A 16675-nucleotide genomic window follows, 5' to 3' on the forward strand; every position below is an offset into this window, starting at 1 on the left:
TCTTCTTGTATCATTTTTCTACAGTTCTTCAATAAAAAATTTTATTTCACCTAAATTTTGCATTTGTCAGCATAGAGTTGCCCCTTTGTCTCTTACTATGCTTTTAATGTCTATAGAATCAGTGGTGATAACCTCCCCCTTCTTTCCTGATATTGGTGGTTTATATTGACTCTTTATACTGTTTCACTCACTTCTGCTCTTTATTATTTTCATTATTTTAATTACTTTGGGTTTACCTTCTTATTTTCTTAGCTTCCTAAACTGAAATCTTAAGTGGATGATTTAAGCTCTTTCTTCCTTTCTAATATAAGTATTTAAAATTATGCTTTCCTGAAAACATTGCTTTAGCTGTATTCACTTTTTCATTGTCATTCAATCAAAATACTTTCTAATTTCCAAGTGATTTTGTCTTTGATTCATAGATTATTTTAAACATGTTGTTTAATGTCCAGATAATTTATTATTATTTCTAATATAATTTGACTATGGTTATATAATATACTATATTAATGTTGATCCTCTTAAATAAGCATAATGAAACCATACTGTACACCTGAAAAAAAAGTGACTCCACAGTTGTTTGATATGGTGTTCTGTAAATATCAATTAGATGAAGGCGAGTTCTTAGTATTCTTCATATTTCTTATATCCCCAATTGTTTATTTGTTTTTATATAGTGGCTTTATAAAATACTGAGAAAGATGTTATAAAAATATCCTAATATGACTGTGGTAGTATATCTTTTTCATGTCTTCTATATCTCCAATTACTTATTTTTCATCCAGTTGTTTTATAATTACTGACAGAAATTGTATAAAAATGCCATACTCTGATTGAATATTATGTTTCCATTAATTCTGTCCCTTTTTTGTTTCATACCCTCTTAACCTCTGTTAATATTCTTTTTATATGTCTATTTCATTGGAAAAATAATAAAAGCAAGTCAAGCACTTTTATGCTCTTTGAATGGTATCTTTTTCCTATGCATTTATTTATATTGTTTCTTTGTATTTCAAATATCTCTCTGCAGTAGTCTTGCTTTTCTCCCCCCTCTATAAATCTTTGCCTTTTAATGGGGGTAGCTGGATCAGGGTCAACAGCTTTTTCTGTAAAGGGTCAGACAGTAAACATTATAGGCCTTGTGAGCCATATTATCCTTTCCTGCTACTTACTTCTGCAGTTGTAGCATCACAGCAGCCTTGACAATATGTAAAAAATGTTATCCCCAACTTGGCCTTGCAGACCTTAGTTGCAAACTCCTGGTGTAAACTCTCCTAGTGAAAATCATTAACATTTAATGTGTTCATTGATTAAGTTGGTTCAGCCCCTACAAATTATTTTTTTTGTTTCTATCCTGTTTTGTAACTCTATTACCACTTCTTGACTTCATTAAATTGGAATATTTTTTAGTGTTTCATTTTATTTTATTATTTTTAAAAGATTAAAAAAAAATTTTGAGAGAGAGGAAGGGAGAAGGAGACACAGAGAGAGAAAAAATGAGAGCACAACATTGATCAGCTGCCTCCTGCAAGTCCCCTATCAGGGATCGAGCCCCAAACCTGGGCATGTGCCTTGACTGGGAATTGAACCAGCAACCTTTTGGTGCACGGGACAACGCCCAAACCAACTGAGTCACACTGGGCAGGGCAGTATTACATTTTAACTAATCTATTGGCTCTGGCTCCACCTGATTGTATTTTTGCATGTTTTTCAACTTCAGTATTTTCTATGCTCCATGTTCAAGTTCAGTGATTCTTTCTTCTGTCATATGCAGGGCACAACTTAAAACAACAGTAATTTTTTGTTCCATAATTTTAGAGGAAAGAGTACCTAATCAAGGTTTAGTAGGCCACCCTCCCTCTGAGACAGCAGAATTGATTTCTCTCTTCCCTTCTTCTGGTGGTAGCCAGCAAACCTTGAATTCTTTGGCTTGCAACTTAATTAATCCAATATTTGCACATGGCACTCTCCCCAGGTGTCTTTACATTGACTCTCCCCTGGGTGTGTCTTCATCCAAATTTCCCATTTTTATAAGGAAATCAATCACATTGGATTAGGGCTTACCCTATGACCTCATTTTAACTTGATTATTTCTATAATGACCCTATTACCAGATAAAGTCTATATATATATATGACCAAGATGCAAAGTGTCCCCTCGGGAGTTCGATCGCTCGCTATGATGTGTGCTGACCACCAGGAGGCAGCGTGGAACGAAGGAAGGCCCTGGCCAGCAGCCAGAAGGTTCTGATAGTCCCTGATCACCAGCCAGACCTAGGAACAGTACCCGTGCATGAATTTCGTGCACCGGGCCTCTACTACTGAAATAATGAGGGTTAGGAATTCAACATGTCTTTTGGGATGGACACAATTCATCCATAATAATTTATCTTCCTCTTGGAAATGTTTTTAAGCAAATATCAGCAATAGCATTCAGGGAATAATCTATGAAAGAGTAAGTCATTTCATAATTATTCTCTCCTATATCACTGTGGGTCATAATAGAATGTCAATTATTTGCATTTTAATAAGGCCATCACCAATATATAGCAGGTCCAATATTTACAACATGCACAAATGAAAATTAAACCAAACTGTATAATATACAGTATGGGGGTAGAGGATGGTATTAGAAAGGAGGCTTTATAAAACACAGAGTTATAGCTGAGCCCACTTTAAAAACATACTTTTAAAACTGGCTTAAAACCACTAATGCTGGGATAAACAGATTTTCAATATCAGATCTAGTAATATTCTAAAAAGTATTCATTTAAAAATAATATTTCAAATAGAATTCAACACTGAAAAGCTATATAAAAATATACTATAGTCTGCTTGAGGTAAAAAAACCACACAAATATTAAATTCTATGCAATTAATAATTTGCATAAATCTAGGTGATTAAAATAGAAACCAAATTATAAAACTGTAGAATACAATATGTTTGGCCTATATCAACTAATGTTATGAGAATAACAAAATACCTTTTTAAAATAGTAAACAGTGCTTTTTAAAAAATATATTATATATTGAGCAAAAGAAGTTCTGAATGGTAATCTGGGTGAAAATTACATTTGATCACTTCAACAGACTCCTCCAGTCTGATGGTAAAGTAGTTCATCAGTATTTAAAAACTTTACATCTGCAACTGATTTTATTCCATCAGCCAAAAGATGCATTTATGCAGCCACCATTACATTTTTAAGAGTTTAAATTACAAAACTTGAGAGAGCGTCAAAGAAATTCTTAATCTAACCATTCTAATCTTGATGGCCTTGTTAAAAATAAATTTAGGATGCTTAATAGAAGAGAAACTCTGCAACAAAATGGATAACAATTGTTCTTAAATCACATTATTTTAAATTTCTTTTCATAAATCAAATGTACCAACCTGGGGATTTGAGCATTTTATCTCAAGCGACTCTAGGTCAACATGGAGGCAGACAACAAATGAATGTCTTGCATCAGGTACTGTTGCGAGTAGTTTTTGAGATGTCACGGCCAGAGTAGAGGTACAACCCATAGGATCCACTAGGCAAAGTGTCACTTGTTTTCCAAAAAGGGTATATACGCTGAAATGATGCAAGCTAATAGTCCAAGGAAAAGCATCACCTGATAAAGAAGCACACATACATAAATGTTGTTAATTGTCACTAGATAGTAAGTTGTCTATTATCTAAATTTGAATTATAAAACATTCAATAAGGCATAATTAAAAAAGAATATAGTAGCCCAACAGGCATGGCTCAGTGGTTGAGAAACTACCTATGAACCAGGAGGTCACGGTTCGATTCTTGGTCAGGGCACATGCCTAGGTTGCAGGCTCAATCCCCAGCCTGGGACATGCAGGAGGCAGCCAATCAATGATTCTCTCTCATCAATGATGTTTCTTTCTTTCTCTCTCTCTCTCTCTCTCTCTCTCTCTCTCTCTCTCTTCCTCTCTGAAATCAATAAAAATACATTAAGAAAAATAGAAAATAAATGGTAAAATGTTAATATCTAAACAATTAATAATGTAGTATACCAGAGAGTAATGTGGTAAACAATTTGCATGCTATATTGTTACCGTCTAAAATTGTTTACATTTGTATTTATTATAACATACTATTACATCAATAATTACATACATTATAAAACATACAGAAATAAAATGAAGGAAATGAGATAGAAATATAAATAGAAGTTCTAACTTCGTCTTCCCTCATCCTAGTGGGTTATATTGTGCAACTGCTAGGGATGTACGCACTATACTTTAGAGACCACAGAGAGTGTGTTAAGTTAGAAAAATGCAATAATCTTTGCAGTGATTGAAGGTGATCAAAAAATCTGGCTGTGGAATGAGAAAAGAAAAGCATAAACAATATAATATGCTCTGCTGGACCACCTGGAACAGAATCATGTGAGTGCTTACTTAAAATACAGATTCTGGGTTACTACTTCAGATCTATTTAATCAGTATCTCTGGTGGTAAGACCCAAGAAACATTTCAGTACCTTTCCTTGGTGATTCTCATGTATAATGTCATTTTTATGTAAAATACACTTGATAAAAGTATAAACATTCATGAAGTTTAGGATTAAGAACAAAATTCCTTTTCTATACTATATCCTTTTATTTATTTATCAGAGTTTAATATAAATTTGTAAGATAAAACCATTTTTTATTGTAGCTAGAGAAAAAGTACTTTGTGAAATAATTCTTAAAAGTGTACTCAGCTTCAAATATTTATAAATATTTATTACTGGAATACCAATTTGATGGAAAATATGTTCCTTATAACTTTTATTTTTTTCTTTGTAATTCTACCACTATCTGTCAGTATAGACTGCACAGTACAGACTTCTTTTTAAGTAAGTAGCTCAATTATTTTAAAACAAATGAAAATACTTATTTACTTTCTAATTAGAGAGGTACTACTACCTCACTAAAGAGAATTTTGAAAATATCCTATATAATAAAAGGCTAATATGCAAATAGACTGAACGGCGGAACAACTGAACAACTGGTAGCTATGAGGTGCGCTAACCACCAGGGGGGTATCAGCAGCAGGTAGCAGAGCACAGAACATGGTGGACATTGGCCATGGCAGGATGGTGCAGCAGGTGAGCGGGGATGCCAGACCAAGGCAGGGTGCCCGTCGTCATCAGGGAGAGCCTCGTTTGGTTACTGAAAATTCTTTGCTCCCACGCACCACAGTCCCGCCTGGCGTTCGCACCTGCTGCCCCTCCCACCTGCAGCCAGAGCCATCGCTCACACCGCAGAGGATGGGCCGAGACGTTCCCCTGTACCCACCGCAGCCTCATGGCCTAGTTCCTTTCAAGGTGCACGAACTTGTATATTGGGCCCCTAGTAATATATAAAAGATAAAAGTAATAAAATAGCCACAATCCACTGTCCACCATGTCACTCCCAATGATAAACACTATAGTGTTAAATATGCCAACACAGATTAGAACCAGGATCACATGCTATTTTTAATGTAGTATACGCTCTGGTATACTACATTATGCTATTTTTCCAGGTACACACACACAAAAAGAAAACACATACACACAACAACAAAAAAAAAGCTTAAGTGCAATACTAAGAGGATCATACTATAAATGTATATATTAAAGAAATCTAAATATGCATTTGTGTCATGAAAGGTGATACTCAATGAATACTACAAGGTAGACCCTCATGAGTTTAAATATTCAAAATGTCTTGACCAATTATAGTTAATAAAATTAAAATCAGAAACTTTTAACTCGAGACTTAGATAATAAATCTAGCTATAAAGTAGTCCATAGTAACTTGAGTGGACTGCATGATATGTGGTCAGTACTATAGTAATCTGCCTGTTTTCAGACTTAAAAAAATGCTGCCCCCAAGAAAAAATAACAAACTTTAAATCATCTGTAACTAATTCTAAAATTACTTTAAAACCTATAAAGATTTCCATGCTATTCACAAAATAAAGGCTTTGTCAAATTTGTCTTAAAATATTTTGGAATGATTTGAGGTTACACATTTTGAAACTGGTAGTGAGCTGTATATAGTTTTCAAGTTTTATGTTATCCAAGAAATGCTAAGTGGTTGTTATGCTGGATAAAAATCAGCACATTTAAATTCATTAAATTAAAAAAAATCCCAAATGACATTGAGACTGTCTCAGATATGTGCCTCTGCTTCTATACTGGAATCAGACCAATAAATAGAAATTAAGTACATCATATTCTAAATCTTTAAAAGAACCTTTTAAGTTAATACTTTATGTACCTTTAAAGTGAGGTCTTAACGTGCAATGACAAATATCCCCAGAATTAAACACTACAAAAAATATTAAAGCAAAAGTCATTAACTGCACCAGTATTCCTTTTGTAGACACATGCATGTATATGCACAAAATAAAAAACAAAAGCACCTTATCTATTTATAACACAGGCAATACAATGTTCTGGAGACTCCATAAAATATGCTCAGACACCTAGGACAGGACAGAACAATGTACTAATCTGAAACTTTCAAAATTAATATTTTTCCTTTAATTGGAAAGTTCTAATGCCATAATATGGGTCTTTTATTTTAGAGAAACTATTGCTAGCAGAATTCAGAAAATTTAAAACAAACTGTCTAAAAGAATAACTAAAAATAAAGCAAGAAGACTGAGAATTCCATTTGTATATGCATTTGTGAACCCTCCTCTACACATAATCAACAGAGAAAAACATATCAATAAAATAATTCTCAAGAAAATGATGACCTAACACTGATGTAATTCAGATAAAATAAGGTGAAAGAAAATGAGTATGACATAGCTTTGAGACTAAACGAATAAAGAAAGAAAATTCAGAGACGGTGTTATGTGAGACATGTGTCAACAATGGGTAAGGAATTAACTAGATAATATTGATGTACAATTGAGTAAATTTTAGAAAAATATATAGTATGATTTCCATACATTCTATCACATATTGCTGATTTTGCACAACACTAGAAGCAGAAGACAAAGGTAACACTCTAATCAGTTCTTCCTTGTTTTCATAACCTTAGTCATTAAATATCTTTAGAAGCAAATATCTTCTTCCTTTCCCTCCCCCCCCCCCCCTTATGTCCCACAATCCAGTATGACTCAGGCAGGTTTTTATTTCAAATATGAGAGTGTAATCAATAATATTTTACTATCTATGGTGAGGGTTAACACTTTCTTGAGATTATATACACTACACTCCCCAAATATAAATGACCCAAAGTAACTCATATAATTTCCCCAAACAACCTAAGCAATTAAGTGACTTAAAGACAGTTAAAGAAAGGGTTTTTTAATTCTAAGTGATGTTAATTAAGTAATGGGGACTTCCAAAGAATTAAGACATTGAAAATGATAAAAAGTATAACCAATTCTCCTAGCACAGAACACTTGGAATGTCTAGAAGATAGGAAAATAAAAATGAACACCACATAGTTTTTTTTGCTCTGTAACCAAAACTCTACATTTGGAAGAAAAATACTGTTTTGTATTAGTTAATGTGAAATATAGTACATGTATAAAACATAATAATTGGGAGAAAAATATTGCATAATTGATTTCAAATTTATGAAATATTTTCTTTACATCAAGGAACATGAATTCTCACTGCTAGAGCTACTATTAACTTCTGAATTTACTACTGGCTTACTCATAACTTAATCATCAAAGTTTCATTACTGAATAAAGAAATATAATACTGGCTTTTAAAATTCTCAAGAATTTATTATTTTAATTATAAACAATTCAAAAATAGAACAATCATTGCTTTTCAAACTAGAAGGGACCTCAAAAAATAATACTGTCCTTCAGGCAATTAAGGTATTAGTAGCCACTTCACAGTTTGAAAGAGATGTCAAGATTATCACAATGCAAGACTTACTTAGGGCCATATAGTTAGCAAGCAAGAAACAGCCCCAGTTTCTACAGGTAATCTTAGGAAATATTACAATTCCATATATTTTCTAAGCAACTTGCCACTAACAGCACTCCTAACCTTCCCTCAATTATTACATAAAAACTCTAACATAATTAAGCAAACATTATAAAATACTTCTTAGGTCTCATACCTTGTAATATGGTACCCTATATAATAAAGGCTAATATGCAAATCGAAAGGAGGAATGACCACTCACTATGATGCGCACTGACCACCAGGGGCAGATGCTCAATGTAGGAGCTGCCCCCTGGTGGTCAGTGAGCTCCCACAGGGGGAGCGCCACTCAGCCAGAAGCCAGGCTCACAGCTGGCTAGCGCAGTGGCGGTGGCGGTGGCAGTCCTGCCTCAGCAGCAGCGCTAAGCCATCAGTTGGACATCCCCTGAGGTCTCCCGAACTGCGAGAGGGCTCAGGCTGGGCTGAGGGGACATGAATGCCATGCACTGGGCCTCTAGTATGGGTTATAATTTAGAAAAGAATATATAGGGTATTTTTTAAATGCTGAGGGTTTTTTGTTTCCTAACTGTTACTTTAGTTTCCCTTAAATACTGAATAACTGAACCTTATTAAACTATTAATAGAATAAATATTTTATAAACAACATGTTTTCAAACTTCAGTAACAACAAACAAATGCTTAAGACACAATTCCCTTTCCAAAAATTTTAGCCATATACATTTGCAACAATAAAAATGACATAAAATGATTGCAACATTACGATCCCAGATAGTAAATAGATTTCATCGTTTTTCTTAGTATAGCACAGTGCATGTAGTCATTTAGGTTAATTTGAGCCAAAGCTACAGTAGTCCTTCCCTTGTCTGTAGTTTCTCTTTTCGCAGTTTCAGTTACCCATAGTCAGCTGTGGGAGGGAGGGAGATGGGGGGAAGGTGACTAAAACAGGAGTAAAAATGGCTGGGTCTCAAGCACAGCAGCAGAGCTGGCTACACACCTCAGGGACCCTTGGGAGCTCTTTTTCTGGAGAAGCTCTTGGCAGAGACTCAGACAGTGACTGAACTGTGTAGCTTTGGAACAGGGGCCAGTCGTCCCCACCTCTGACACACACCTGGTGCCCTCCCCACCACCTGCTGAATCACTTGGCCTTCCCTTCCCCTCCTGGGGTCCTGGCTGCTGAGTTATGTCCCATGGGAAGATTGGATGCTCCAGGTGGAGCTGGGACTTTTGGAGCAGGGCTCTTAAGGAGACTTCTGTCCAGGAACCAGACGGGTGGGCGGAAAGAAGGGAGTGTTTCACAAAGCTGGGACATCGGGAATATCTCTCCCTAGGAGACTGTTGTCTGGAACCTGGACAAAATGCTTGACCCCCCTGCTGCAGGCTCCACGGGCAATCCTCCCAATGGGAGACTCTTCTGATATATCCTCCCAAGCCCCTGTGGCTCTGCCCAGCAGAGCTTCCTCTTGCACAGGGGATAGCTGACTGAACCTGTGGTTCCCTCTTCCTCGGGGAGCAAGAGTTGGAGACTGGCAGACTGAGTGGTATGGCTCTGGAGTAGAGGACATTTTCCCTTCATTGAGTGCCTGACCACAGCACCAAATAGGGGACCCACTGGCCCTGTCCTCCTTACACTGATCAGCGACTATAGAGCTCCCAAACTGTGGAAGGGTCTGTGGGTGGCGGCCTACCTGGGCCCACACTACAGTCTTCTTTGGAAGGCTCTGGAGGAACACCAGGCACCCTCAGTGGGAGACAACGTAGTGACAAATGGAGGAAGACATCAGGGAGCCTCAGACCTTCTACAGATCTGACCCCAGCTCTACACAGAATGGCCCCTCCCACAAACAGTGCCCCTCCCAGCAGACACAGCCACAAACAGTGAAGAGCGTGGTAGCTCCAGACAGGTAGATTAGTACTGGTTACAACAAACATGTTTGTTCTTTTTTAATTTTTTAAAATATATTTTTATTGATTTCAGAAAGGACGGGTGAGGGAGAGAGAGAGAGAGAAACATCAATGATGAAAAAGAATCATTGATCGGCTGCCTTCAGCACCCCCCCTCCCCCACTGGGGATTGAGCCTCAACCCCTGCATGTACCCTGACCAGGAATCGAACCTCAACCTACTGGGTCATAGGTGGACGCTTCCAACCAACTGAGCCATACAGTCAGGGATAAGGTTATTATTGATAGATACTTATTTATTGCCATCTTATTCCTTATACCTATGTTCCTCTCTTTGTCTATCTCTTCTGCATTTGAAAGAAGGCCCTTTACCATTTCTTACAACAAAAGGTTGCAGGTTCGATTCCCAGTCAGTCAGGGCACATACGGAAGGCAACCAATTAAAAAGAATATATGCACACCCATGTTCACAGCAGCATTATTTACAATAGCCAAGATCTGGAAGCAGCTCAAGTACCCACAAGTAGATGAGTGGATAAAAAAATTGTGGCCCAGCTGTGGCTCAGGTAGTTGAGCGTGCTCCCAATCACCAAGGGGTTACCAGTTCGATTTCTGGTCAAGTCACATTCCTGGGCTGCAGGCTTAATCCCCAGTAAGGAGTGTGCAAGAGGCAGCTGATCATCGATATTTCTATATCTCCCTTTCCCTTCTTCTCTCCCTAAAATCAATAAAAACATTTTTTAAAATGGTGGTGTATTTATACAGTGGAATACTACTTAGCCATAAAAAAAGAAGTAAATTTTACGTTTTACGACAGCATGGAAGGACCTGGAGATTATTGTGCTAAGTGAAATAAGCCAGTCAGAGAAAGACAAATACTGTAACATTACATGTGGGATCAAAATAAAGTGATGAACAAAATAGAAACAAAGGCACAGATACATGAAATAGATCGACAGCTGTCAGCAGGGAGGGGTTTTGAAGGTCGACACAGACAACAGTATGATGAAGGCCAGAGGAAAAGGGGGCTGAGGGTAGGCAGATGTGGGCAAAGGGGAGAAAACTGGGGATGGAAAGAGATTGCTTTGGGCAAGGGGCACACAATTTTGTTGAGTTGTATACTTGAAACCTGTATGGTTTTGTGAACAATTGTCACCCCAGAAATTCAATTAAAAAATAAACTCTATTTCCCCCCCTTAATAAACCAGAAAATGTAAGATGAAAGCAAAACAAATTAAGCAGAAAAGAAGGAACAAGAAAAATAAGAACAGAAAGCAATGAAACAGAAAATAGAACAAAAAATCAGTGAAATTAAAAGTTGGTTATATGAATAGATCAGCAACCTGACAATCTTGAGAGAGAGAGAGAGAGAGAGAGAGAGAGAGAGAGAGAGGAGGATAGAACCCACATGTTGCCAAAATCAAAAATAAATGAAGAAATATTACTTTTACTCTATAGAAATTAAAAAGAATTTAGAAGCAATATTATGAACAACTCTACATGTCCCAATAAGTTAGACAAATTAGATGAATGGACAACTCTAAACTTAAATTGGCATTATTATTGGGGAGGTTTTGTTAAAGGGTGCAAACTTGTAACTCAAGATGAATACGTTCTGATCTAATGCACAGAATAGCTAATAAGCCAAAAGCACTGTATTATATATGTCAAAGATGCTAAGAGGCTAGATCTTAAATGTTCTCAGCACGAAAAAGAAATAGTAAACATGTGACTCGATAGAAGTGTTAGCTAGCACTACAGTGGTGATCACACTGCAATATACAAATGTATCAAATCAATGTTTTATAACTTAAACTTACACCATGTTAAATGTCAATTGTAACACAATAAAAAATAAATTTCCTTTAATGAGAACGTATTACCTTGTTATGATTTTAAAAACACATTTTTAAGATCTTAAGACAATATAAATTATATCGTTTATTTTCAAAAGGTGATCAACCCAAATATGACAGCATGTCAGATCTGCCGTTTTCTTTTCCAGAGGAGACCGCCAATGCAGTCCCCACCATCACAAATCACGCAGTTGAATTTCCCACGTTTAGGGAAATCACAGGGGTCAGTACATTCGAAGTGCAACCAATAAGCCTCGCCCTGGGAAACCATCTTCATGATCATGGTATCTCCCCTGCCAGGTGAGCATGCCATTTTGGTTTTTGTTTTTATAATAAGTGTGTGTGTGTGTGGGGGGGGGGGGGGGGGGGGCGGGGGGGTGTGGAGGTAGAAAATTAAAAACTGATTAACAGGAAATAAATAAAAGACAGTTCCTTTTCCAATCTTTAAATGTCACAGAATCTACAGCTAAACTAGTGAAGGAGCAGGCTGGACATGAACCACTTTGAAGCAAATAACTTCTGTTCAATGCAATTCTATTAACTACATTTAGGCAATTCAACAGCTTAATTTCATTTGTAACATATATAGGATGGTTTTCAGGAGAACTATTTTAAAAACAACATCAAGGAGAAATCTGAAGCTCTTTTCTGAGCTCCCTCTTTCCCCTAAGGAACCCTATTTACATATGGTTTAAGGATTAAAGTCAAAGACACTCAGTAAAACTGGAAAGAAACTATTACCGTAGTGTGTGTATCATGATCCTTCAGAACAAGTGGAAAATATAATTATCACAAACTATGATATTTTTAAAAATCTGAAATGGAACAATACATATAAACTACTAAAGTAAACCACAATATCACGAAAAAAACAGCCCTCATATTTTTCATAGGTGTTCAACAATTTTCACATCAGTTTCTATTAAAACTTACTAAATCCAATAATAGCAACGTTTTAATTTATTTTTCATAGATGCTCAACGATTTTCACATCAGTTTCTATTAAAATTCACGAAATCCAACAACAGCAAAGTTTTAATTTATAAATGATCTCAATATTCCATTTGTCAAAATATTTTATTAAAGTCACAGGCAAATCTTTCAAAGAAGAAAAAACAAACCTCTGCTAGGCACAGTGTAGAAACCCATCTGCTCAGAGGTGTGAGCTGGATGTAGCAAATTACATCTGCAAGCCTTACTGCAAGTGCTCCCTAATGAAATCCAAGATGTTGATTTTAACCCAAACACTCTACACAGATTGAATCTGGCTATATTAGAGTATATTAGAGATAATCTCTCCCTTCCCATGGCAATTGAAATCAGATGACACATTTCAACACAGTTCCTCGTTTTGAACTTTAGAAGTCCAAGTCTCAAATCTATGAGAATCCATCTTGTTTATCCTACTGACCACCTTTGCAATGGTGGGTAATTTTTCTTCAAATCATAATGACTAGGAATTCTTTTCCATTGCTCATGAACCTGAAGATAAGTTAGAAGCTGACATTTTCATTTTTTTTTCTCCTATAGTAACCAAATGAGTTAGCTAAATATGCTATTTACTGAACAGCAAACTCTACAATTATTTAGTGAGCTCATATTTTGGAACATGGTTGTGATAGATTTTAGGAATAGAACAGTGAACAAAACAGATATATTGCCTACCCTTTTCACCTTACTAGGGGACATAGGAGGTGAACAAAAATTATTCAGGTAAGAGTAGTAAAAGTGAAGAGATCAATGAGGAAAACACATTCCTAGCACATGATAATGCCTGTGATAGGACAGAGTTGTGCTGTTGAAAGAACACAAAAAAGGCTACAGAGGGTGTAGGAGGGCAACTGGTAGCAGTGGGAGAGATAAAAAGTTAGGGTGGGCAGGGCCAACTGATACAGGATCTTGTTGGTCATGTTAAGGATTTTAAATTTATCCAAAGATTGATAGAAAGCCATTGAAGAGATTTCAGGCAGAAATAACTAAAATATACGAAAAAGAGAGAGGAATTTGAATTTCCATTCCTTAGGAGATCAAAGAGAAAGAAGAGTAAGGAAGAGAAACCTCTTATGGCAAACCTGCTAAGAATTCTAAATGACAAAAGTGTCTATAATCCATGGACACAGACAAAAGTGTGGTGAAGGCCTGGGACGGGAGGCGGGAAGGACTAGAAGGTTCAATTGGGGGGGGGGGGGGGGGGGGAAGCGACGTCTGTAATACTTTCAACAATAAAGATAAGAGAAAGAGAGAGAGAGAGAGAGAGAGCGAGAGAGAGAGAGACAGAGACACTAATAGAGACTTAAAAATTGTTTGATAGGGGTGTACCAATACCACTTATGCCTTTAGTATGAAATTTTCAGTAAACTCTATTCTTTAATGCTTCATGTGAGTGAATATTATAAGGGAATTGAAAGAGGTGAAGGATTTTATTTCTACTTCAGAGACAGGGTTCCACACCCAGTTTCAGGAACATAGTAGTTGAAGAGACCAGGAAAGAATAATGTATCTGGACAACAGTAAACATGGAATTTGGATATCATATTTAGATATTAAAAACTACAATGGGCCTGGCTGGCATGGCTCAGTGGTTGAGCATTGGCCTATGAACCAGGAGGTCACGGTTCAATTCCTAGTCAGGGCACATGCCTGGGTTGTCAGCTCGATCCCCAGTAGGGGGTGTGCAGGAGGCACCTAATCAATGATTCTCTCTCATCATTGATGTTTCTCTTTCTCCCTCTCCCTTCCTCTTTGAAATCAGTAAAAATATATATATATTTTTAAACTACAATGGCTTTTACTGAGCACTTGTCATGTGACAGATACTTTTTAAAGTGTTCATACATTATCTGATTTAATCCTAACAATCTTTTTTAAAAGATACTAAATTTATTTATTACACTATTCCTTTCAATAGTCTGTAAAATATGAGAGAGCAGGCACCATATATATCTGATTCAAATGTGTACTCTCTGTGTCTGCCATAAGGTAGATGCTCAATAAATATTGGATAAATAAGTGGGTCAGATATGGAGGCAGATGGAAAAATGAGGAAGCAGAACGAGGCTAGAGGAGTGAGCAATACAGCAAATTGAGATGGTTGATGAAAAAACCATGCTAGGTTTTAGGAATATAAAACAAACAGATTTCCTCAAAAAGCTGGGCCAAGTAACTCCCTCATCAATAAGGATGAACATTGTGTCAAGGCTTACTGAAGACAAATTTGTCTCTTTTGGAATCCTCAGAATATAGAGAAAGCTTAAGACATGAATAAAATGGTCCCATTTTACTTTTGTTCTGGTTGCATTATAATTATCATCTTAAATTGAAGAAGACACAAATAAATGGAAAGATATTCTATGCTTATGGATTAGAAGAATATTGTTAAAATGTCTATACTACCCAAAGCAATCTACATATTCAATGCAATTCCTATAAAAAAATCTAATGGCATATTTCACAGAAAGATAATTAGCAATCCTAAAATGTATATGGAAGCACAAAAGAACCCAAATACCTAAAGTGGATTTAAAGAACAAAATAAATAAACAAAACAGGAACAGACACAGATACAAACTTACCATATGAACCAACAATTCTTTTCCTAGGTACACATATTTAATAGAAATTAAAACATAGATCTACACAAAAACATGTACAAGAATGATCATAGCATCATTAATCATAATAGCCAAAAAGTGAAGACAACGTACATGCCAATCAACTGATGAAGGGATAAAGAAAATGTGGTAAATACCTAAAATGGATTATAATTCAACCATAAAATGAAATGAATCAACCATGAAAATATTATGTAAGTAAAAGTAGCCTGTCACAAAAGACAATACACGGCATGATTTCATTCATATGAAATGTCTACAATGAGCAACTTTGTAGCTACAGAAAGGTTAGTGGTTGCCAGGGGCTGAGGGAAGGAGGAATGAAGAGTAACTGCCAATAGTGTAACAATTTGTTTCTGGAGAAATGAGACCAGACATTCTAAAATTTGATAGTGGTGATGGTTGCACAAAACTAAATATACTAAAAATCATCTACTAAATACAGCAAAAATTATATATATATATATATATATATATATATGAGAATAATTTTACAATATGCACGTTATACCTTTAAAAGTTGTCATACACATATGAGGGAGTTTTAACAACAACAAAAAATCAATGAACAAATCATTTTAACCTTACAAAAATTATTCCAAAGTTACAACAAAAAACAAAAAAACAAAAAAGAGGAAGCACTCCCCCACTAACTTTATGAGGTTGGCATATCCTTGATATAATATACAATAGCTGTTGTGATAATAAAGAATTCCCTATAACCAAAAGCAAATGGCAAAGAATGGGTATGACATTTCAGTATGCTAGGGAAATGATCCTTGCATCAAGACAAAGGTCGCACACAAAAAACTCTAAAGAGCTTCCTTCTGACTCTAAAATTCTATAACTATGATAATAGCATTCATATTCAATAATCTTAAATATCAACCTCAATTTCTGGCATTGAAATCATGCTTAATTCTGACTAATCTGAGAAAACTAGATTTCAATAAAAATTTCAATGCAAAGAAAAGGAGAGAGAAATTAACATCAAGTCACAGTCAGAGCTGCACAGACTTTGATTTTCAAAAACAGTACGTATGTATAATCTTTATGATATCAGTATTCATACACTTACATCTTAATAATATGAACAAGGTGTTGACCTGTTCAGCACTGTTAAAAATTTATACCTTGTTGTTAAAATATAGGTTCACATTATTTACGTTGAGATTTAAAACTTTTCCAGGTTCATATACTGTTTGAGATCAATATGTCAAAGTTCAAAAGGGTATGAATTTGCACTGAAAACACTGCAATATCACAAATCAAGTGTTTAGTAAAGAAAGAGCCATGGCTCCAACCATCACACAATTATCTACTTTTCCTAAATAAATGAGAAATCGAGAAATACATTATGCTTGATACAAATAATATATTCATTTGATTATGTATATGCTATAA

At 35.8% G+C, this 16675-nt stretch overlaps 1 protein-coding gene and 1 non-coding gene across 5 annotated transcripts in view; both read right to left on the reverse strand.

The window, feature by feature from the left end:
• Nucleotides 1–16675, reverse strand: part of VPS13B (vacuolar protein sorting 13 homolog B) — a 607742-nt gene that overhangs the window by 329727 nt on the left and 261340 nt on the right. For all 4 annotated transcript variants that reach the window (XM_070391987.1, XM_070391986.1, XM_070391988.1 and 1 more), the window contains exon 24: nucleotides 3391–3611. In XM_070391987.1, coding sequence (XP_070248088.1) covers nucleotides 3391–3611 — 221 coding nt within the window. The remainder of the gene's footprint in view (nucleotides 1–3390; nucleotides 3612–16675) is intronic.
• On the reverse strand, nucleotides 11808–11968 carry LOC138993572 (U1 spliceosomal RNA). The gene has a single exon (XR_011468296.1). It is a non-coding gene; the product is annotated as a U1 spliceosomal RNA (small nuclear RNA).

The sequence above is a fragment of the Myotis yumanensis genome, unplaced genomic scaffold (genome assembly GCF_028538775.1).
Source record: "Myotis yumanensis isolate MYYU_CA2020_CCGP unplaced genomic scaffold, mMyoYum1.0.hap1 SCAF_15, whole genome shotgun sequence".
NCBI lineage: Eukaryota > Metazoa > Chordata > Mammalia > Chiroptera > Vespertilionidae > Myotis > Myotis yumanensis.